The 24,454-nt window shown below is 39.0% G+C and overlaps 1 protein-coding gene across 1 annotated transcript in view; it reads right to left on the reverse strand.

Annotated features, from left to right (window-relative positions):
* LRCH3 (leucine rich repeats and calponin homology domain containing 3) overlaps positions 1-24,454 on the reverse strand; it is a gene marked incomplete in the record, with an annotated part of 799,481 nt that overhangs the window by 620,635 nt on the left and 154,392 nt on the right. The window contains 1 exon segment of the mRNA XM_053711931.1: positions 14,446-14,572. Within this exon segment, the coding sequence (XP_053567906.1) occupies positions 14,446-14,572 (127 nt within the window).

Consider the following 24,454-nt stretch of genomic DNA (forward strand, 5'->3'; position numbering starts at 1 on the left):
TGGTGATCTGTCCACCACGTTAGAGAATGTCGTACAATCGGTTTTAAAGATATTAATTGAGATATCTTTGTGTAATCCCTGCACCATTGATTCAGCATACAGAGCTGAAGAGGTCGCATGTGAAAACGAGCAAAGGGGATCGCGTCCGATGCAGCAGTCATAAGACCTAGAATTTCCATGCATAAGGCTACCGAAGGGAATGATTGTAACTGAAGGTTTCGACAAGCTGAAATCAATTTTAGACGTCTCTTGTCTGTCAAAGACAGAGTCATGGACACTGAATCTATCTGGAAACCCAGAAAGGTTACCCTTGTCTGAGGAGTCAATGAACTTTTTAGTGAATTGATCCTCCAACCATGATCTTGAAGAAACAACACAAGTCGATTCGTATGAGATTCTGCTAAATGTAAAGACTGAGCAAGTACCAAGATATCGTCCAAATAAGGAAATACCACAATACCCTGTTCTCTGATTACAGACAGAAGGGCACCGAGAACCTTTGTAAAAATTCTTGGAGCTGTAGCTAGGCCAAACGGCAGAGCCACAAACTGGTAATGCTTGTCCAGAAAAGAGAATCTCAGGAACTGATAATGATCTGGATGAATCGGAATATGCAGATATGCATCGTGTAAATCTATTGTGGACATATAATGCCCTTGTTGAACAAAAGGCAAGATAGTCCTTACAGTTACCATTTTGAACGTTGGTATCCTTACATAACGATTCAATATTTTTAGATCCAGAACAGGTCTGAAGGAATTCTCCTTCTTTGGTACAATGAAGAGATTCGAATAAAACCCCAGTCCCTGTTCCAGAACTGGAACTGGCATAATTACTCCAACCAACTCTAGATCTGAAACACAATTCAGAAATGCTTGAGCTTTCACTGGATTTACTGGGACACGGGAAAGAAAAAATCTCTTTACAGGAGGTCTTATCTTTAAACCAATTCTGTACCCTTCTGAAACAATGTTCTGAATCCAAAGATTGTGAACAGATTTGATCCAAATGTTTTTGAAAAAACGTAACCTGCCCCCTACCAGCTGAGCTGGAATGAGGGCCGCACCTTCATGTGGACTTAGAAGCTGGCTTTGCTTTTCTAGAAGGCTTGGATTTATTCCAGACTGGAGATGGTTTCCAAACTGAAACTGCTCCTGAGGATGAAGGATCAGGCTTTTGTTCCTTGTTGAAACGAAAGGAACGAAAACGATTATTAGCCCTGTTTTTACCCTTAGATTTTTTATCCTGTGGTAAAAAAGTTCCTTTCCCACCAGTAACAGTTGAGATAATAGAATCCAACTGAGAACCAAATAATTTGTTACCCTGGAAAGAAATGGAAAGTAGAGTCGATTTAGAAGACATATCAGCATTCCAAGTTTTAAGCCATAAAGCTCTTCTAGCTAAAATAGCTAGAGACATAAACCTGACATCAACTCTGATAATATCAAAAATGGCATCACAGATAAAATTATTAGCATGTTGAAGAAGAAGAATAATATTATGAGAATCATGATCTGTTACTTGTTGCGCTAAAGTTTCCAACCAAAAAGTTGAAGCTGCAGCAACATCAGCCAATGATATAGCAGGTCTAAGAAGATTACCTGAAGATATAGTGATATACCCCAGCGCCAACAGAAACCTTGTGAGCCTAAGGCGGTGGTACCTAGCTCCCACCTATAGAAAGAGAACTGTGAGAAATATGCCCAGGCGCCAACAATATGGAGGCTAAGGTTTAGGTATAAAAATGAACTGAACTATGTCGGGTACTATAAAGATGTTATAAAAATGTTAAAACAATTTATTGTACAGAAGAAGAGGTGAAATACAATATTTCCTAAAAACAATACTTCCTAAAAACAATACTTCATAAAAACACAATATTACATGTGCATGGATCCATGCTATAAAATACAATATGAATAAAATACAATATGAATAAAATCTTCAGAGTATAAACACACGCTAGTGGATTACAGTGGATTTTATTCATACTGTAATCCACTTATACTCCAAAGATTACCTGAACACAGATAAGCTTTTCTTAGAAAGGATTCAATTTTCCTATCTAAAGGATCCTTAAGGAAGTACCATCTGACGTAGGAATAGTAGTACGTTTAGCAAGGGTAGAAATAGCCCCATCAACCTTAGGGATTTTGTCCCAAAATTCTAATCTGTCAGACGGCACAGGATATAATTGCTTAAAACGTTTAGAAGGAGTAAATGAATTACCCAATTTATCCCATTCTCTGGAAATTACTTCAGAAATAGCACTAGGAACAGGAAAAACTTCTGGAATAACCACAGGAGATTTAAAGACCTTATTTAAACGTTTAGATTTAGTATCAAGAGGACCAGAATCCTCAATTTCTAAAGCAATTAGTACTTCTTTAAGTAAAGAACGAATAAATTCCATTTTAAATAAATATGAAGATTTATCAGCATCAATCTCTGAGACAGAATCCTCTGAACCAGAAGAGTCATCAGAATCAGAATGATGATGTTCATTTAAAAATTCATCTGTATAAAGAGAAGTTTTAAAAGATTTTTTATGTTTACTAGAAGGAGGAATAACAGACATAGCCTTCTTGATGGATTCAGAAACAAAATCTCTTATGTTATCAGGAACATTCTGAACATTAGATGTTGATGGAACTGCAACAGGTAATGGTACATTACTAAAGGAAATATTATCTGCATTAACAAGTTTGTCATGACAATTAATACAAACAACAGCTGGAGGAATAGCTACTAAAAGTTTACAGCAGATACACTTAGCTTTGGTAGTTCCAGCACCAGACAGCGATTTTCCTGAAGTATCTTCTGACTCAGATGCAACGTGAGACATCTTGCAATATGTAAGAGAAAAAACAACATATAAAGCAAAATTGATCAAATTCCTTAAATGACAGTTTCAGGAATGGGAAAAAATGCCAATGAACAAGCTTCTAGCAACCAGAAGCAAAGAAAAAATGAGACTTAAATAATGTGGAGACAAAAGCGACGCCCATATTTTTTAGCGCCAAATAAGACGCCCACATTATTTGGCGCCTAAATGCTTTTTGGCGCCAAAAATGACGCCACGTCCGGAACGCCGACATTTTTGGCGCAAAAGAACGTAAAAAATGACGCAACTTCCGGCGACACGTATGACGCCGGAAACAGAAAAGATTTTTTGCGCCAAAAAAGTCAGCGCCAAGAATGACACAATAAAATGAAGCATTTTTAGCCCCCGCGAGCCTAACAGCCCACAGGAAAAAAAAAGTCAAATTTTTAAGGTAAGAAAAATAATTGATTCAAGTGCATTATCCCAAATATGAAACTGACCGTCTGAAAATAAGGAATGTTGAACATCCTGAGTCAAGGCAAATAAATGTTTGAATACATATATTTAGAACTTTATAAACAAAGTGCCCAACCATAGCTTAGAGTGTCACAGAAAATAAGACTTACTTACCCCAGGACACTCATCTACATGTTTGTAGAAAGCCAAACCAGTACTGAAACGAAAATCAGCAGAGGTAATGGTATATATATATAAAAGTATATCGTCGATCTGAAAAGGGAGGTAAGAGATGAATCTCTACGACCGATAACAGAGAACCTATGAAATAGACCCCGTAGAAGGAGATCACTGCATTCAAAATAGGCAATACTCTCCTCACATCCCTCTGACATTCACTGCACGCTGAGAGGAAAACCGGGCTCCAACCTGCTGCGGAGCGCATATCAACGTAGAATCTAGCACAAACTTACTTCACCACCTCCATAGGAGGCAAAGTTTGTAAAACTGAATTGTGGGTGTGGTGAGGGGTGTATTTATAGGCATTTTAAGGTTTGGGAAACTTTGCCCCTCCTGGTAGGAATGTATATCCCATACGTCACTAGCTCATGGACTCTTGCTAATTACATGAAAGAAACCTTAATCTGCCCCCTACAAGCTGAGCTGGAATGAGTGCCGCACCTTTATGCGGACTTAGGGGCTGACTTTGGTTTCTTAAAAGGCTTGGATTTATTTCAATTTGAGTAAGGCTTCCAACTGGAAACAGATTCATTGGGGGAAGGATTAGGTTTTTGTTCCTTATTTTGACAAAAGGAACGAAAACGATTAGAAGCCTTAGATTTACCCTTAGGTTTTTTATCCTGAGGCAAAAAAACTCCCTTCCCCCCAGTAACAGTTGAAATAATAGAATCCAACTGAGAACCAAATAAATTATTACCTTGGAAAGAAAGAGATAGTAATCTAGATTTAGATGTCATATCAGCATTCCAAGATTTAAGCCACAAAGCTCTTCTAGCTAAAATAGCTAAAGACATGGATCTAACATCAATTTTGATAATATCAAAAATTGCATCACAAATAAAATGATTAGCATGTTGCAGTAAGCAAACAATGCTAGATAAGTCAGAATCCAATTCTTGTTGCGCTAAATTCTCCAACCAAAAAGTTGATGCAGCTGCAACATCAGCCAAAGAAATTGCAGGCCTAAGAAGATGACCTGAATATAAATAGGCTTTCCTTAGATAAGATTCAAGTTTCCTATCTAAAGGATCTTTAAAGGAAGTACTATCTTCCATAGGAATAGTGATTCGTTTAGCAAGAATAGAAATAGCCCCATCAACTTTGGGGATCTTTTCACAAAACTCTATTGAAATTGCTGGTAAAGGATACAATTGTTTAAACCTTGAAGAAGGATTAAAAGGAGTACCTGGCGTATTCCATTCCTTAGAAATCATATCAGAAATAGCATCAGGAATTGGAAAACCAACAGGAGGTTTAAAAACAGAATTTAAACGTTTACTAGTTTTAATGTCCAGAGGACTAGCTTACTCAATATCCAAAGTAAGTAACACTTCTTTTAACAAAGAACGAATATGCTCCATTTTAAATAAATAAGTAGATTTGTCAGTATCAATATCTGAGGAAGGATCTTCTGAATCAGATAGATCCTCATCAGAGGAGGATAATTCATTATGTTGTCGGTCATTTGAAATTTCATCAACTTTATGAGAAGTTTTAAAAGACCTTTTACATTTATTAGAAGGTGTAAATGCAGACAAAGCCTTCTGAAAAGAATCCGTAACAAATTCTTTAAAATTCATAGGTATATCATGTACATATCATCAATGTACTATTACTGATGGACACACTATCTTGCATGTAAAAGTTTATCATGACAACTAATACATATGACATTCAGAGATATAATCTCCACAATTTTACAACAAATACACTTAGCTTTGGTAGAACCGATGTCAGGCAGCAAAGTTCCAACAGATACTTCGGAGACAGGATCAGATTGAGACATCTTGCAAAATGTAAAAGAAAAAACAACATATAAAGCAAAATTATCAATTTCCTTATATGACAGTTTCAGGAATGGGAAAAAATGCAAATAGCATAGCCCTCTGACATAGAAAAAGGCAAGAGGCAAATAGCAATGGGGTAATAAATAATGAAAAAATGTGGCGCCAAGTATGACGCACAACGTAACTGAAAGTTTTTGGCGCCAACCATGTCCGGAAATGACACACTCGCGTCACTAACGAAGCAACCCTGTGTGAAGAACTCGGCGTCAACTACGACGCCGGAAGTGACGAACTTGCGTCAACGGACGTGCCTTTCGCTCCAAAAAATTCTTGCACCAAGAATGACGCAATAAAGTGTAGCATTTGGCGCATCCGCAAGCCTAATCCAGCACGCAATTTGAAACAAAAGTAGTCAATTGAAAAAAGACTAAACCCCAGGTAAGAAAAATATTTCTTAATATTTACTTTCTCAAAATATGAAACTGACAATCTGCAAAAGGAAATACATGAACCTGATTCATGGCAAATATAAGTACAATACATATATTTAGAACTTTATATTAAAGCATAAAGTGCCAAACCATAGCTGAGGTGTCTTAAGTAATAAAAACATACTTACCGAAAGACACCCATCCACATATAGCAGATAGCCAAACCAGTACTAAAACAGTTATCAGTAGAGGTAATGGTACTTGAGAGTATATCGTCGATCTGAAAAGGGAGGTAGGAGATGAATCTCTACGACCGATATCAGAGAACCTATGAAATAGATCTTCCGTGAGGAAAATCATTGCATTCAATAGGTGATACTCCCTTCACATCCCTCTGACATTCGCTGTACTCTGAGAGGAATCGGGCTTCAAAATGCTGAGAAGCACATGTCAACGTGGAAATCTTAGCACAACCTTACTTCACCACCTCCATAGGAGGCAAAGTTTGAAATACTGAATTGTGGGTGTGGTGAGGGGTGTATTTATAGGCATTTTGAGGTTTGGGAAACTTTGCCCCTCCTGGTAGGATTGTATATCCCATACGTCACTAGCTCATGGACTCTTACCAATATGAAAGAAATTAATTTATCAGGTAAACTCTTACATAAATTATGTTTTCTTTCATGTAATTGGCAAGAGTCCATGAGCTAGTGACATATGGGATAGAAATACCCAAGATGTGGAAGTCCACAGAAGAGTCACTAGAAAGGGAGGGATAAAATAAAAACAGCCATTTTCCGCTGAAAAAATTAAATCCACAAAAAATACGTTTTTCTCATAAATAGAAAGAAAAAACTTAAAACATTAGCAGAAGAATCAAACAGAAACAGCTGCCTGAAGAACTTTCCTACCAAAGACTGCGTCAGAAGAAGCAAATACATCAAACTGGTAAAATTTAGTAAATATATGCAAAGACAACCAAATTGCTGATTTGCAAATCTGATCAACTGAAGCATCATTCTTAAAAGCCCAAGAAGTGGAGACTGATCTGGTAGAATGAGCTGTGATCCTCTGAGGTGAGGACTGTCCCGCCTCCAAATAAACTTTATGAATCAAAAGCTTTAACCAAGATGCCAAAGAAATGGCAGAAGCTTTCTGTCCTTTCCTAGAAGGAGAGAAGACAACAAATAGACTAGAAGTCTTCCTGAAATCTTTAGTAGCTTCAACATATTTCAAAGCTCTTACAACATCCAAAGAATGCAAAGATCTTTCAAGAGCATTCTTGGGATTAGGACACAAGGAAGGAACAACAATTTCCCTACTAATGTTGTTAGAATTCACAACCTTAGGAAGAAATTTAAACGAAGTCCGCAAAACAACCTTATCCTGATGGAAAATCAGAAAAGGAGACTCAGAAGAGAGAGCAGACAATTCGAAAACTCTTCTAGCTGAAGAGATAGCCAAAAGAAACAACACTTTCCAAGAAAGTAGTTTAATATCCAAAGCATGCATAGGTTTAAAAGGAGGAGCCTGCAAAGTCTTAAAACCAAATTAAAGGAACACTGAACCCAATTTTTCTCTTTTGTGATTCAGATAGAGCATGCAATTTTAAGTAACTTTCTAATTTATTCCTATTATATATTTTTCTTTGTTCTCTTGCTATCTTTATTTGAAAAAGAAGGCATCTAAGCTAAGGAGCCAGACAATTTTTGGTTCAGACCCTGGACAGCACTTGTTTATTGGTGGGTGAATTTATCCACCAATCAGCAAGAACAACCAAGGTTGTTCACCAAAAATGGGCCGGCATCTAAACTTATATTCTTGATTTTCAAATAAAGATACCAAGAGAATAATGAAAATAATAGGAGTAAATTAGAAAGTTGATTAAAATTGCATGCTCTATTTGAATCACAAAAGAAACATTTGGGTTCAGTGTCCCTTTAAGACTCCAAGGAGGAGAGATTGATTTAATAACAGGCTTGATACGAACCAAAGCCTGAACAAAACAGTGAATATCAGGAAGCTTAGCAATCTTTCTGTGAAATAAAAGAGAAAGAGCAGAGATTTGTCCCTTAAAGGAACTTGCAGACAAACCTTTATCCAAACCATCTTGAAGAAACTGTAAAATTCTAGGAATTCTAAAAGAATGCCTGGAGAATTTATGAGAAGAAGACCATGAAATATAGGTCTTCCAAACTCGATAATAAATCTTTCTTGAAACAGACTTACGAGCCTGTAACATAGTATTAATCACCAAGTCAGAGAAACCTCTATGACTAAGCACTAAGCGTTCAATTTCCATACCTTCAAATTTAACAATTTGAGATCCTGATGGAAAAACGGCCCTTGAGACAGAAGGTCTGGTCTTAGAGGAAGTGGCCAAGGCTGGCAACTGAACATCCGAACAAGATCCGCAAACCAAAACCTGTGAGACCACGCTGGTGCTATCAGAAACACATATAATTGTTCCATAATGATCTTGGAGATCACTTTTGGAAGAACTAGCGGCAGAAAGATAGAAGCAGGTTGGTACAACTAAGAAACTGCTATAGTATCCACCATCTCTGCCTGAGGATCCCTGGACCTGGACAGGTACCTGGGAAGTTTCTTGTTTAGATGAGAATACATCAGATCTATTTCTGGAAGACCCCACATCTGTACAATCTGACAAAATACATCTAGATGGAGAGACCCCTCCCCCGATGTAAGGTCTGACGGCTGAGATAATCCGCTCCCAATTGTCTACACCTGGGATATGTACCGCAGAAATTAGACAAGAGCTGGATTCTGCCCAAGAAAGTATCTAAGATACTTCTTTCATAGCTAGGGGACTGCGAGTCCCACCCTGATGACTGACATATGCCACAGTTGTGATATTGTCTGTCTGAAAACAAATTAAAGGTTCTCTCTTTAACAGAGACCAAACCTGAAGAGCCCTGAAAATAGCACGGAGGTCTAAAATATTGATTGGTAACCTCGCCTCTTGAGGTTTCCAAACCCCTTGTGCTGTTAGAGATCCCCAACCTGAAAGACTTGCATTTGTTGTGATCTCAGTCCAGGTAGGACAAACAAAAGAGGCCCCCCGAATTAAACGATGATGGTCTAACCACCAAGTCAGAGAGAGTAGAATGTTGGGATATAAGTATATCAATTCTGATATCCAAGTATAATGACCATTGATTCAGCAAACAAAGCTGTAGAGGTCTCATGTGAAAACGAGAAAAGGGGATCGCGTCCGATGCTGCAGTCATGAGACCTAAAACTTCCATGCACATAGCCACTGAAGGGAATGACTGAGACTGAAGGTTTCGACAAGCTGAAACCAATTTCATTCGTCTCTTGTCTGTTAAGGACAGAGTCATGGACACTGAATCTATCTGGAAACCTAAAAAGGTGACCCTTGTCTGAGGAATCAAGAAACTCTTTGGTAAATTGATCCCCCAACCATGTCTTTGAAGAAACAACACTAGTTGATTCATGTGAGATTCGGCTAAATGTAAAGACTGAGCTAGAACCAAGATATCGTCCAAATAAGGAAACACTGCAATACCCTGTCCTCTGATTACAGATAGAAGGGCACTGAGAACCTTCGAAAAGATCCTTGGAGCTGTTGCTAGGCCAAATGGAAGAGCAACAAATTGGTAATGCTTGTCTAGAAAAGAGAATCTCAGAAACCGATAGTGGTCTCGATGAATCGGAATGTGAAGATATGCATCCTGTAATTTTTTTGTGGACATATAATGACCTTGCTAAACAAAAGGCAAAATAGTCCTTATAGTCACCATCTTGAAAGTTGGAACTCTTACAAAACTATTCAAAAACTTCAGATCCAGAACTTTCTTTGGGACAATGAATAGATTTGAATAAAACCCCAAACCCTGTTCCTGAAACTGAACCGGTTTTATTACCCCTGAAAGCTCTAGATCTGAAACACACTTCAGAAAAGCATGAGCCTTCACCGGATTTGCTGGAACGTAAGAGAGAAAGAATCTTCTAACAGGAGGTCTTACTCCTAATCCTATTCGATACCCTTGAGAGACAATACTCTGAATCCACTTATTTTGAACAGAATCTGCCAAAATGTCTTGGAATAATTTCAATCTGCCCCCACCAGCTGAATTGGATCGAGGGCCACACCTTCATGCAGACTTGGGGGCTGGCTTTGGTTTCTTAAAAGGCTTGGCTTTGTTCCAACTTGAAGAAGGTTTCCAATTGGAACCAGAGTCTTGAGGGGAAGGATTGGTTTTCTGTTCCTTGTTCTGTCGAAAAGAACGAAAATGATCAGAAGCTTTAGATTTACCCTTAGATCTTTTATCTTGAGGCAAAAAAACTCCCTTCCCTCCAGTGATAGTTAAAATAATTGAATCCAACTGAGAACCAAATAAATTGTTACCTTGGAAAGAAAGAGATAGTAATCTAGACTTAGATACCATGTCAGCATTCCAAGATTTGAGCCATAAAGCTCTTCTAGCTAAAATAGCTAAAGACAGATTTAACATCAATTTTGATGATATCAAAAATCGCTTCACAGAGAAAATGATTAGCATGTTGAAGCAAGCAAACAATGCTAGACAAATCAGGATCATTTTCCTGTTGCGCTAAGCTATCCAACCAAAAGGTTGATGCAGCCGCAACATCAGCCATAGCAATGGCAGGCCTGAGAAGTTAGCCAGAAAATAAATAAGATTTCCTAATATAAGATTCAAAGTTTCCTATCTAAAGGAACTTTAAAAGAAGTACTGTCTTCCATAGGAATAGTAGTACGTTTGGCAAGAGTAGAAATAGCATGAATAAAAAGAGAGAAGTGATCAACCTTGGAACGAACAATAGCATAGCAGCTTGTTCTATGGCTAGTTACCACCCAAGAAGCAGCCACTTTTTGCTCAACATGTGCCATTTACAGAGAAGAACTTTCCTGAACCATATCAGTCTGATCCTGACTTCACAGTAAAGTCCAGCCCCAAAATACCAGGCAATCCCTCTCTGAACAAGAGAAACAGCAAAACCCCAGACGTACGTTTCAGCCTATTGTGGGCCTCGTCAATGAGGTGCAGCCATATCCCTCTAGGCACACTGAGCAACGGACCCATGTCTGGATTCCCGCATCACACTTAGGGAGACTAAGAGTAGAAATAGCCCCATCAACTTTGGAGACCTTTTCCCAAAACTCTAATCTAGCCACTAGCAAAGGGTACAACTTTTTAAACCTTGAAGGAAGAATGAATGAAGTACCAGGCTTAATCCATTCCTTAGGAATCACATCAGAAATAGCATCAGAAACTGGAAAAACCTCAGGAGTAACCACAGGAGGTTTATAAACAGAATTTAAACGTTTACTAGTTTTCATATCAAGAGGACTAGACTCCTCAATATCCAAAGTAACCAACACTTCTTTCAATAAGGAACGAATATACTCAATCTTGAAAAGATAAGTAGATTTGTCAGTGTCAATGTCTGAGGTAGGATCTTCTGAATCAGAGAGATCCTCATCAGAGGATATTTCAGTATGCTGTCGGTTATTAGAAATTTCATCAAATTTATGAGAAGTTTTAAAAGACCTTTTATGTTTATTAGAAGGTGGAATAGCAGACAAAGCCTTCTGTATTGCATCAGCAATATAATTCTTCATATCAACAGGGATATCATGTACATTAGATGTAGAACAACAGAAACTGTACTAATACTGATGGAAACATTTTCTGCGTGCAAAAGCTTATCATGGCAACTTTTACATACTACAGCTGGAGATATAATCTCCGCTAACTTACAACAGATACACTTAGCTTTGGTAGAACTGTGATCAGGCAGCAGGGTTCCTACAGTTGCTTCTGAGACAGGATCAGATTGAGACATCTTGCAAATGTAAGAGAAAAAACAACATATAAAGCAAAATTTACAATTTCCTTATATGGCAGTTTCAGGAATGGGAAAAAATGCAAACAACATGGTCCTCTGAGTATATAGAAGGCAAGAGGCATATAGGAAGTGGGGTGAAAAATAAACTTAATTTTTTGGAGCTAAGTATGACGCACAACGCAAAAGGAAGTTGAAATTTTTTTTGGCGCCAACAACATCAGGAAATGGCGCAACTCGCGTCATAACAGATGCAACCTTGTGCAAGGAAAACCTGGCATCAACTAAGACAGTCAGAAGAGGTAATAGTATATAAGAGTATATCGTCGATCTGAAAAGGGAGGTAGGAGATGAATCCCTACGACCGATAATAGAGAACCTTTGAAAAGATTTCCCGCGAGGAAAACCATAACATCAATAGGCGATACTCCCTTCACATCCCTCTGACAAACACTGTACTCTGAGAGGAATTGGGCTTCAAAAAGCTTAAAAGCACTTATCATAGAAGAAATCATAGTAATCAAGCACAAACTTACTTCACCACCTCCAGAGGAGGCAAAGTTTGTAAAACTGAATTGTGGGTGTGGTGAGGAGTGTATTTATAGGCATTTTGAGGTTTGGGAAACTTTGCCCCTCCTGGTAGGATTGTATATCCCATATGTCACTAGCTCATGGACTCTTGCCAATTACATGAAATAAACAGAAGTACTGTACTTAGCATTTTATTTAAATCCTGCTGCATAATGTATATTATATACGTAGACTGGGAAATTAAATCTATTTACACCATTACTGAGAAATAAAATGTGTGTCTTCAGACACTGCAGCTCACACGCTGCAGGCAAATGTTATTCCTCTAAGTACTGTATGTAACAACCAATATGCTGTGTCATGTGACTACTGTGCCCCTGTAACACACGCTACAATATGGCAGCTTACATAGGAAATCAAGCACTGGCTCAACACTATTTCAAAGCAATCCATTTCAAAAGCTTGGGGTAAGAGGAAAAGATAAAATAAACAGCAGTAATTATTTTATTCTTATTAATAAGAAAAAGTAGGTTTTGGGTATTATTAGAAGACAAGTGTTAAGGGTCCCTTTAAGTGTTAGAGTGGTTAAAGGATTACTAAACCCAAATGTTTTCTTTCATGGTTCAGTTAGAGCATGCAATTTTAAGCAACTTTCTAATTTACTCCTATTATTTCCCTGGACAGCACTTGTTGATTGGTGGGTGCAATTAGCCACCAATCAGCTAGCACAACCCAGGTTGTGAACCAAAATGGGCCGGCTTCTAAACTTACATTCTTACTTTTTAAATAAAGATAGCAAGAGAATGAAGAAAAATTGATAATAGGAGTAAATAAGAAAGTTACTTAAAATTAAATGCTCTATCTGAATCATGAAATAAAAAATGTGGGTTCAGTGTCCCTTTCATGATTCAAACTGCATCAGTCGTCAACGCTGATTTAACAGCATCGCTGTTCAGCTTGGTATTTTGCTAGCTAGCAGGTTATAACAGAAGCCATTTTTATTTAATAATGGTATTATTTAATGATGGTACTTTTTTATGTTTTTTTAATGCATATTGCGACCATTATAAGTAAACTTGATATTAACATAATGTTTGGTGTGATAGCTTGTTAGCACACTTTCCATAGTATTTTTTTCTTAGTTTAATTCATGGGATTGGTTGTAGAGGACGATCCGTTTTTGTGAAGTAGCAATATCCCACCTTTTGAGTGCATGAAGATAAACCTTTCTTATACAGCTCTGATTTTAGATATAAAATGTCCCAACAAATGAATAAAAAAAGGAGCTGAGTATCAAACATAGGTCCCCCACTGCCCTATAATGAGATTAATGACAGCAATTAACCCTTAGTGTCTGAATATACTCTGCTATATTAAAGTCCCCTGACTATGTTGTAACATTACAAAACATACCTGCTTATAGCCTGCGGGCTATGTGAGTGCCAATAAACATAATTACCTGTCAAACACCGAGACCACAACTAGCATTTGTATGAACTACCTAGGTCCAGCTGCAGAAAGTACTGTATCCAGTGGTTAGCCCATCCAATGCTGAGCACATTACAGCAGAGGATATAAAGCAGGAGTATACCAACGACCAAACAGGAGGATATGGGGACAGTGCCTGCAACACCTTTGGTAGGCTTTTGACTAACTCCTCACTGTAATTGTGTCACTGCCCCATACTCCAATATCTTCCCACTCTCAACAGCAGTTCTCTGAGGGAAACAAATGGGCCTCAAGTCTGTCTGAGAACACTTCTCAAGGAAATTTGAGGAGCACCTAATTTCTTCACCCACCTCCTGGGAGGCAGGGATTTATACTGGCATAACATTGAAGTGGGAGGGATGAAGTGCTCTTGGATGTTTGGGAATCTTTGCCTCCTCCTAGTGGCAAGGAATTACATCCCATGTGTTATTTATCGCAAACTCTCACCACCTTATGAAATAAATATGCATTACTTTGACATTTGTTATGCATTGTGAAACAAATACCGAAAAGGTCAGCAGCATTTGGCTCATTTTGGTGCTGGATTTAACATTATTAAAGTGCAACACACAAACATCAGATATTTGTGTGTTGCACTTTTACTCTAATAAATCTGCAGACTGCGAATAACTGCAGCCATTTTCAGCATTCTTTTCACTAAAGAATAACAAATGCCGAAATAATGCATATATCTACACTATCTATAGATATAAGTTATTAACATATTTAATACTTTATATAACGTATGCAATTTGTTATTTGTTTATGCTCTGCTGTTGCAATAGGACTGCATGCAAATACTTTTAGGTTGTTTCAGATATGTTTGTAAACTTACCAATTCAGTTAGGAGTCGCAGGTTGCCAATCTCCTCTGGCAGACAATCAAGCTTGTTGTTACTCGTAATAAGAACTTTCAAAGGGAGGTTGCAAAGGTATCCAGGCAATGATGTTAGCTGGTTCCGACTTAATAATAAAAAAGAAAAAAAAAGGAAAAATAAAATTTTGTAAATGTGTTGTTCGAGAGTATATATTTATATATATATATATATATATATATATATATAAAAAAATATATGTGTGTGTGTGTGTGTGTGTATGTATATGTATATATATATATATATGTGTGTGTGTGTGTGTATGTATATGTATATATATATATATATATATATATATATATATATATATATATATATATATATATATATATATATATATATAGTGTGTGTGTTTTAAATATATAGTTGTTTTCAAACATTAACAGAGTAAAAGCAATTTTTTTTTAAATGCAGACCTTGATCTGACCTTTTTACATTAAATAGTACCATTGCATAGACATTTTAGCAATTTAAAAGTTTAAACATTTTTTTGCATAAAAAAACAAAAAAAAAAGTAGACACATATCAGTACTAGGAAGTACAATGTGAAAGAATTATCCCGCTAGTAGTGCAAATTGACCTTTATTTGTGCATACAGAGTACCAACAGTAACAGCAACGTTTCAGGCAAACAATATGCCCTTTGTCAAGCTAAGTATCAAGTGATTATACAGGTGTTTAAATAGCCATACTGGCGCCAAACAATGCATATTAACATCCCTAATGTGCCACCTAGTGGTCAAAATTGTGATGTATACTTATCTAAGTGTTTAAATAGCCATCCTGGCACCTAGCAATACACATTAGCATCTCAAATGTGCCACCTAGTGGTTAGAAATATCCTTTGATTATATAAATAATTCATGTGTGTATATATGTATATATATATATATATATATATATATATATATATATATATATATATATATATATATATATATAATGTGTATATAAAAATATATGTGAAAATGTGTCCTATAGTAAATAAGAAACTTTATAAACATTTTATATAAAGGTGCTCAGATTTTGTGTCAGAGTATATATATATATATATTTTACAAACAATTAAAAACAATTATATGAAGAAATTATAACTTCATATATCACTCAATATTAAAATGGATACTCAAAAAGAATGCATAGCTACATATTATGAAATTATATAATATAAAATAACTTTTCAAGATCGATTTGTGAAATAATATCGACATTTGATCAAATTCTAATAAATTTCATTATGTAATAAATTCATTATATTCTCAATGAATCACCAAAAAGCAGACCAGTTACATTCCCTATTAAGACCTTTTGGCCACAGTGTGTTTAATTCATTTATCCAAAAGGTTTCTCTTTTAGTTAACAAAGAATCCCTGTCACCACCTCTTCTAGGCATGTGTACCTGCTCAATTAGTTGAAAACGTAATTGGCTTATACTATGTCCTGCTTTTAAAAAATGGGAAGATACTGGAGCTTCCTTATCGCCACATCTGATATTTGACTTATATTGCGTGATCCTCTCGCGTGCCTCTAGTTGATTGCCCTATGTATATCAAAGAACATGGGCATTTGATGGCATAGATAATGTACTTTGATTTGGAAGTCAAAAAAAAATTTTATATTATATTTCCTACCCATATAGGGGTGGCAAAATGTTTCACCTTTTATCATAGAATTGCAATGAATGCACGAAAGACATGGATAACACCCTTTACGTGCCTTGCCAGAAATAGTTCTCTGGACATTAGTATTCTGAGTATCTCTATTGCTTCCTATATCGGCTCTAACCAATCTATCCTTTACATTAGGACACCTTTTATAGGCAGGCATTGGAAATTCACCAAAAGTTTTTATATTGGGATGACATTTTTGTAAAATATGCCAGTATTTGCGAATAATTTTATTTATCTGATCACTTCTAGTACTATATTGGGAAACAAATACAAGTCTATCAGCCTTAGAGGATTTTCTGGCAACAGTTGATTTAGCAGAATCAGAGATAATATTTTGTTTTTCTTTCTGTATAATATCAGAAGGATAACCTCTTGTTAAAAATTTCTGGGACATCTCTTCAAAACGAACCTTTTTTAATATGGGATCAGTAACAATACGGTCAACCCTTAATAACTGGCTTTTTGGTATAGCCCTAAAAGTAGAGGGTGGATGGAAACTATCATATGATAGTAAATTATTTTTATCAGTAGGTTTAGAGAAAATATCTGCTTTTAAACCTTCCTCACTTTTATATATGCAAGTATAAAGGAATTGAATCCTTTCTTCATCATATGTTAAGGTAAATTTAATCCCAGTTACTGCATTATTGAGATCATCAATAAAGGCTAATAGGGATCCAATGTCGCCACACCATATGCCAAACACGTCGTCAATGAAACGCCACCAAGTGGCTCCAAACTGTCTGAACAAATTATGTTCATATACAAAAGTTTCTTCAAAATTGTTCATAAAGATGTTGGCATATGTTGGGGCGACATTGGACCCCATAGCTGTCCCCTGCTTCTGAAAATAGAAAGTATCTCTGAATAAAAAATAATTTGAATGGAGAATAATCTCCAACAATAACAGAAAAAATCCAATCTGTTCCACACTATATCTACAATCACTATTTAGTGTCTTAGCCACTGATGCTATACCACTATTGTGTTTAATCGAAGTGTAAAGACTAGATACATCAAGCGAAAAAAGAATAATCTTTTGGGTTTGTAAGCCTAGTCCCTCAAGTTTTGCAAGAAAATCATAGGTGTCCTTAATGTAAGATGAAGATTTAGTGACATAAGGTTGTAATATTTTGTCCAAAAAACAAAATTTATGCTTACCTGATAAATTCATTTCTCCTGTAGTGTGGTCAGTCCACGGGTCATCATTACTTCTGGGATATTATCTCCTCCCCTACAGGAAGTGCAAGAGGATTCACCCAGCAGAGCTGCTATATAGCTCCTCCCCTCTACGTCACCTCCAGTCATTCGACCAAAGGACCAACGAGAAAGGAGAAGCCCAAGGGTGTAGTGGTGACTGGAGTATAATCCAAAAAATTTTTTAGCCTGCCATAAAAAACAGGGCGGGCCGTGGACTGACCACACTACAGGAGAAATGAATTTATCAGGTAAGCATAAATTTTGTTTTCTCCTGTTAAGTGTGGTCAGTCCACGGGTCATCATTACTTCTGGGATACCAATACCAAAGCAAAAGTACACGGATGACGGGAGGGACAGGCAGGCTCTTTATACGGAGGGAACCACTGCCTGAAGAACCTTTCTCCCAAAAACAGCCTCCGAAGAAGCAAAAGTGTCAAATTTGTAAAATTTGGAAAAAGTATGAAGAGAAGACCAAGTTGCAGCCTTGCAAATCTGTTCAACAGAAGCCTCATTCTTAAAGGCCCAAGTGGAAGCCACAGCTCTAGTAGAATGAGCTGTAATTCTTTCAGGAGGCTGCTGTCCAGCAGTCTCATAGGCTAATCGTATTATGCTACGAAGCCAAAAAGAGAGAGAGGTAGCCGAAGCTTTTTGACCTCTCCTCTGACCAGAATAAACGACAAACAGGGAAGACGTTTGACGAAAATCCTTAGTTGCCTGTAGATAAAATTTCAGGGCACGGACTACATCTAGATTGTGTAGCAGACGTTCCTTCTTCGAGGAAGGATTAGGACACAAAGATGGAACAACAATCTCTTGATTGATATTCCTGTTAGTGACCACCTTAGGTAGGAACCCAGGTTTAGTACGCAGAACTACCTTGTCTGAATGAAAAATCAGATAAGGAGAATCACAATGTAAGGCAGATAACTCAGAAACTCTTCGAGCCGAGGAAATAGCCATTAAAAACAGAACTTTCCAAGATAACAACTTGATATCAATGGAATGAAGGGGTTCAAACGGAACACCCTGTAAAACATTAAGAACTAAGTTCAAACTCCATGGCGGAGCAACAGTTTTAAACACAGGCTTGATCCTAGCTAAAGCCTGACAAAAAGCTTGAACGTCCGGAACTTCTGACAGACGTTTGTGTAAAAGAATGGACAGAGCTGAAATCTGTCCCTTTAAAGAACTAGCGGATAACCCCTTTTCTAAACCTTCTTGTAGAAAAGACAATATCCTTGGAATCCTAACCTTACTCCATGAGTAACTCTTGGATTCGCACCAATATAAATATTTACGCCATATTTTATGGTAAATCCTTCTGGTAACAGGCTTCCTAGCCTGTATTAAGGTATCAATAACTGGCTCAGAAAAACCACGTTTTGATAAAATCAAGCGTTCAATTTCCAAGCAGTCAGCTTCAGAGAAGTTAGATTTTGATGTTTGAATGGACCCTGGATCAGAAGGTCCTGTTTCAGAGGTAGAGACCAAGGCGGACAGGATGACATGTCCACTAGATCTGCATACCAAGTCCTGCGTGGCCATGCAGGTGCTATTAGAATCACTGATGCTCTCTCCTGTTTGATTCTGGCAATCAATCGAGGAAGCATCGGGAAGGGTGGAAACACATAAGCCATCCCGAAGGTCCAAGGTGCTGTCAAAGCATCTATCAGAACCGCTCCCGGATCCCTGGATCTGGACCCGTAGCGAGGAAGCTTGGCGTTCTGACGAGACGCCATGAGATTTATCTCTGGTTTGCCCCAACGTCGAAGTATCTGGGCAAAGACCTCCGGATGAAGTTCCCACTCCCCCGGATGAAAAGTCTGACGACTTAAGAAATCCGCCTCCCAGTTCTCCACTCCCGGGATGTGGATTGCAGACAGGTGGCAAGAGTGAGACTCTGCCCAGCGAATTATCTTTGATACTTCCATCATTGCTAGGGAGCTTCTTGTCCCTCCCTGATGGTTGATGTAAGCTACAGTCGTGATGTTGTCCGACTGAAACCTGATGAACCCCCGAGTTGTTAACTGGGGCCAAGCCAGAAGGGCATTGAGAACTGCTCTCAATTCCAGAATGTTTATTGGAAGGAGACTCTCCTCCTGATTCCATAGTCCCTGAGCCTTCAGAGAATTCCAGACAGCGCCAAAACCTAGTAGGCTGGCGTCTGTTGTTACAATTGTCCAGTCTGGCCTGCTGAATGGCATCCCCCTGGACAGGTGTGGCCGATAAAGCCACCATAGAAGAGAATTTCTGGTCTCTTGATTCAGATTCAGAGTGGGGGACAAATCTGAGTAATCCCCATTCCACTGACTTAGCATGCACAATTGCAGCGGTCTGAGATGTAGGCGTGCAAAAGGTACTATGTCCATTGCCGCTACCATTAAGCCGATCACCTCCATGCATTGAGCTACTGACGGGTGTTGAATGGAATGAAGGACACGGCATGCATTTTGAAGCTTTGTTAACCTGTCTTCTGTCAGGTAAATCTTCATTTCTACAGAATCTATCAGAGTCCCTAAGAAGGGAACTCTTGTGAGTGGAAAGAGAGAACTCTTCTTTTCGTTCACCTTCCATCCATGCGACCTTAGAAATGCCAGTACTAACTCTGTATGAGACTTGGCAGTTTGAAAGCTTGAAGCTTGTATCAGAATGTCGTCTAGGTACGGAGCAACCGAAATTCCTCGCGGTCTTAGTACCGCCAGAAGAGTACCCAGAACCTTTGTGAAGATTCTTGGAGCCGTAGCCAATCCGAATGGAAGAGCTACAAACTGGTAATGCCTGTCTAGAAAGGGAAACCTTAGATACCGGTAATGACTTCTGTGAATCGGTATGTGAAGGTAAGCATCCTTTAAATCCACTGTGGTCATGTACTGACCCTCTTGGATCATGGGCAAAATTGTTCGAATAGTTTCCATCTTGAACGATGGAACTCTTAGGAATTTGTTTAGGATCTTTAAATCCAAGATTGGCCTGAAAGTTCCCTCTTTTTTGGGAACTACAAACAGATTTGAGTAAAACCCTTGTCCTTGTTCCGACCGCGGAACTGGATGGATCACTCCCATTAATAAAAGATCTTGTACGCAGCGTAGGAACGCTTCTTTCTTTATTTGGTTTGTTGACAACCTTGACAGATGAAATCTCCCTCTTGGGGGAGAGGATTTGAAGTCCAGAAGGTATCCCTGAGATATGATCTCTAACGCCCAGGGATCCTGAACATCTCTTGCCCAAGCCTGGGCGAAGAGAGAAAGTCTGCCCCCTACTAGATCCGGTCCCGGATCGGGGGCCCTCGATTCATGCTGTCTTAGGGGCAGCAGCAGGTTTCCTGGCCTGCTTGCCCTTGTTCCAGGACTGGTTAGGTTTCCAGCCTTGTCTGTAGCGAGCAACAGCTCCTTCCTGTTTTGGTGCAGAGGAAGTTGATGCTGTTCCTGCTTTGAAATATGAAAACGAACTGTGCCTATAAGAAGCACAGAAAAAATTATGACAGTTGAAAATAAATAAGTTATAGCATCAAATCTTTGTAAGAAATATACAATTTTAGCAAAGGATTGTTCCCATTAGCAAAGGATAACTAACCCTGACAGCAGAAAAAATACACAAATAAACGTTTTTTATCACAGTCAACTACAATCTTCACAGCTCTGCTGTGAATGATTACCTCCCTCAAAACAAGCTTTGGAGATCCCTGAGTTCTGTAGAGATGAACCGGATCATGCAGGAAGAAAATGAACTTCTTACTGAGTTTTTTGATGCGTAGTAAAAGCGCCAAAAATGGCCCCTCCCCCTCACACATAACAGTGAGAGAGATCAGTAAACTGCTTTAATTTAAACAAAACTATTGCCAAGTGGAAAAAATAGTGCCCAAAACATTTTTTCACCCAATACCTCAGAGAAATAAACGATTTTACATGCCAGCAAAAAAACGTTTGACCTCAATAAATTGTTATTTAAAACCTATTGCAAGTCCCTGCAAAATAGGTTAAGTCTATGCATACAGTATAAATCCAGTGAAGTACTATTCCCCAGAATACTGAAGTGTAAGATATACATACATGACAGCCTGATACCAGCTACATCTACTGCATTTAAGGCTGAGTTTACATTATAACGGTATGGCAGGATTTTCTCATCAATTCCATGTCAGAAAATAATAAACTGCTACATACCTCTTTGCAGATTAATCTCCCCGCTGTCCCCTGATCTGAAGTTTACCTCTCCTCAGATGGCCGAGAAACAGCAATATGATCTTAACTACTCCGGCTAAAATCATAGAAAAAACTCAGGTAGATTCTTCTTCAAATTCTACCAGAGAATGAATAACATTCTCCGGTGCTATCATAAAAACAGAATTTATGTTTACCTGATAAATTACTTTCTCCAACGGTGTGTCCGGTCCACGGCGTCATCCTTACTTGTGGGATATTCTCTTCCCCAACAGGAAATGGCAAAGAGCCCAGCAAAGCTGGTCACATGATCCCTCCTAGGCTCCGCCTACCCCAGTCATTCGACCGACGTTAAGGAGGAATATTTGCATAGGAGAAACCATATGGTACCGTGGTGACTGTAGTTAAAGAAAATAAATTATCAGACCTGATTAAAAAAACCAGGGCGGGCCGTGGACCGGACACACCGTTGGAGAAAGTAATTTATCAGGTAAACATAAATTCTGTTTTCTCCAACATAGGTGTGTCCGGTCCACGGCGTCATCCTTACTTGTGGGAACCAATACCAAAGCTTTAGGACACGGATGAAGGGAGGGAGCAAATCAGGTCACCTAAATGGAAGGCACCACGGCTTGCAAAACCTTTCTCCCAAAAATAGCCTCAGAAGAAGCAAAAGTATCAAACTTGTAAAATTTGGTAAAAGTGTGCAGTGAAGACCAAGTCGCTGCCCTACATATCTGATCAACAGAAGCCTCCTTCTTGAAGGCCCATGTGGAAGCCACAGCCCTAGTGGAATGAGCTGTGATTCTTTCGGGAGGCTGCCGTCCGGCAGTCTCGTAAGCCAATCTGATGATGCTTTTAATCCAAAAAGAGAGAGAGGTAGAAGTTGCTTTTTGACCTCTCCTTTTACCGGAATAAACAACAAACAAGGAAGATGTTTGTCTAAAATCCTTTGTAGCATCTAAATAGAATTTTAGAGCGCGAACAACATCCAAATTGTGCAACAAACGTTCCTTCTTTGAAACTGGTTTCGGACACAGAGAAGGTACGATAATCTCCTGGTTAATGTTTTTGTTAGAAACAACTTTTGGAAGAAAACCAGGTTTAGTACGTAAAACCACCTTATCTGCATGGAACACCAGATAAGGAGGAGAACACTGCAGAGCAGATAATTCTGAAACTCTTCTAGCAGAAGAAATTGCAACTAAAAACAAAACTTTCCAAGATAATAACTTAATATCAACGGAATGCAAGGGTTCAAACGGAACCCCCTGAAGAACTGAAAGAACTAAATTGAGACTCCAAGGAGGAGTCAAAGGTTTGTAAACAGGCTTAATTCTAACCAGAGCCTGAACAAAGGCTTGAACATCTGGCACAGCGGCCAGCTTTTTGTGAAGTAACACAGACAAGGCAGAAATCTGTCCCTTCAGGGAACTTGCAGATAATCCTTTTTCCAATCCTTCTTGAAGGAAGGATAGAATCCTAGGAATCTTAACCTTGTCCCAAGGGAATCCTTTAGATTCACACCAACAGATATATTTTTTCCAAATTTTGTGGTAAATCTTTCTAGTTACAGGCTTTCTGGCCTGAACAAGAGTATCGATAACAGAATCTGAGAATCCTCGCTTCGATAAGATCAAGCGTTCAATCTCCAAGCAGTCAGCTGGAGTGAAACCAGATTCGGATGTTCGAACGGACCCTGAACAAGAAGGTCTCGTCTCAAAGGTAGCTTCCAAGGAGGAGCCGATGACATATTCACCAGATCTGCGTACCAAGTCCTGCGTGGCCACGCAGGAGCTATCAAGATCACCGACGCCCTCTCCTGATTGATCCTGGCTACCAGCCTGGGGATGAGAGGAAACGGCGGGAACACATAAGCTAGTTTGAAGGTCCAAGGTGCTACTAGTGCATCCACTAGAGCCGCCTTGGGATCCCTGGATCTGGACCCGTAGCAAGGAACTTTGAAGTTCTGACGAGAGGCCATCAGATCCATGTCTGGAATGCCCCACAGCTGAGTGACTTGGGCAAAGATTTCCGGATGGAGTTCCCACTCCCCCGGATGCAATGTCTGACGACTCAGAAAATCCGCTTCCCAATTCTCCACTCCTGGGATGTGGATAGCAGACAGGTGGCAGGAGTGAGACTCCGCCCATAGAATGATTTTGGTCACTTCTTCCATCGCCAGGGAACTCCTTGTTCCCCCCTGATGGTTGATGTACGCAACAGTTGTCATGTTGTCTGATTGAAACTGTATGAACTTGGCCCTCGCTAGCTGAGGCCAAGCCTTGAGAGCATTGAATATCGCTCTCAGTTCCAGAATATTTATCGGTAGAAGAGATTCTTCCCGAGACCAAAGACCCTGAGCTTTCAGGGATCCCCAGACCGCGCCCCAGCCCATCAGACTGGCGTCGGTCGTGACAATGACCCACTCTGGTCTGCGGAATGTCATCCCTCGTGACAGGTTGTCCAGGGACAGCCACCAACGGAGTGAGTCTCTGGTCCTCTGATTTACTTGTATCTTCGGAGACAAGTCTGTATAGTCCCCATTCCACTGACTGAGCATGCACAGTTGTAATGGTCTTAGATGAATGCGTGCAAAAGGAACTATGTCCATTGCCGCTACCATCAACCCGATCACTTCCATGCACTGAGCTATGGAAGGAAGAGGAACGGAATGAAGTATCCGACAAGAGTCTAGAAGTTTTGTTTTTCTGGCCTCTGTCAGAAAAATCCTCATTTCTAAGGAGTCTATTATTGTTCCCAAGAAGGGAACCCTTGTTGACGGAGATAGAGAACTCTTTTCCACGTTCACTTTCCATCCGTGAGATCTGAGAAAGGCCAGGACAATGTCCGTGTGAGCCTTTGCTTGAGGAAGGGACGACGCTTGAATCAGAATGTCGTCCAAGTAAGGTACTACAGCAATGCCCCTTGGTCTTAGCAC

This window comes from Bombina bombina, chromosome 4, assembly GCF_027579735.1.
Source record: "Bombina bombina isolate aBomBom1 chromosome 4, aBomBom1.pri, whole genome shotgun sequence".
Lineage (NCBI taxonomy): Eukaryota > Metazoa > Chordata > Amphibia > Anura > Bombinatoridae > Bombina > Bombina bombina.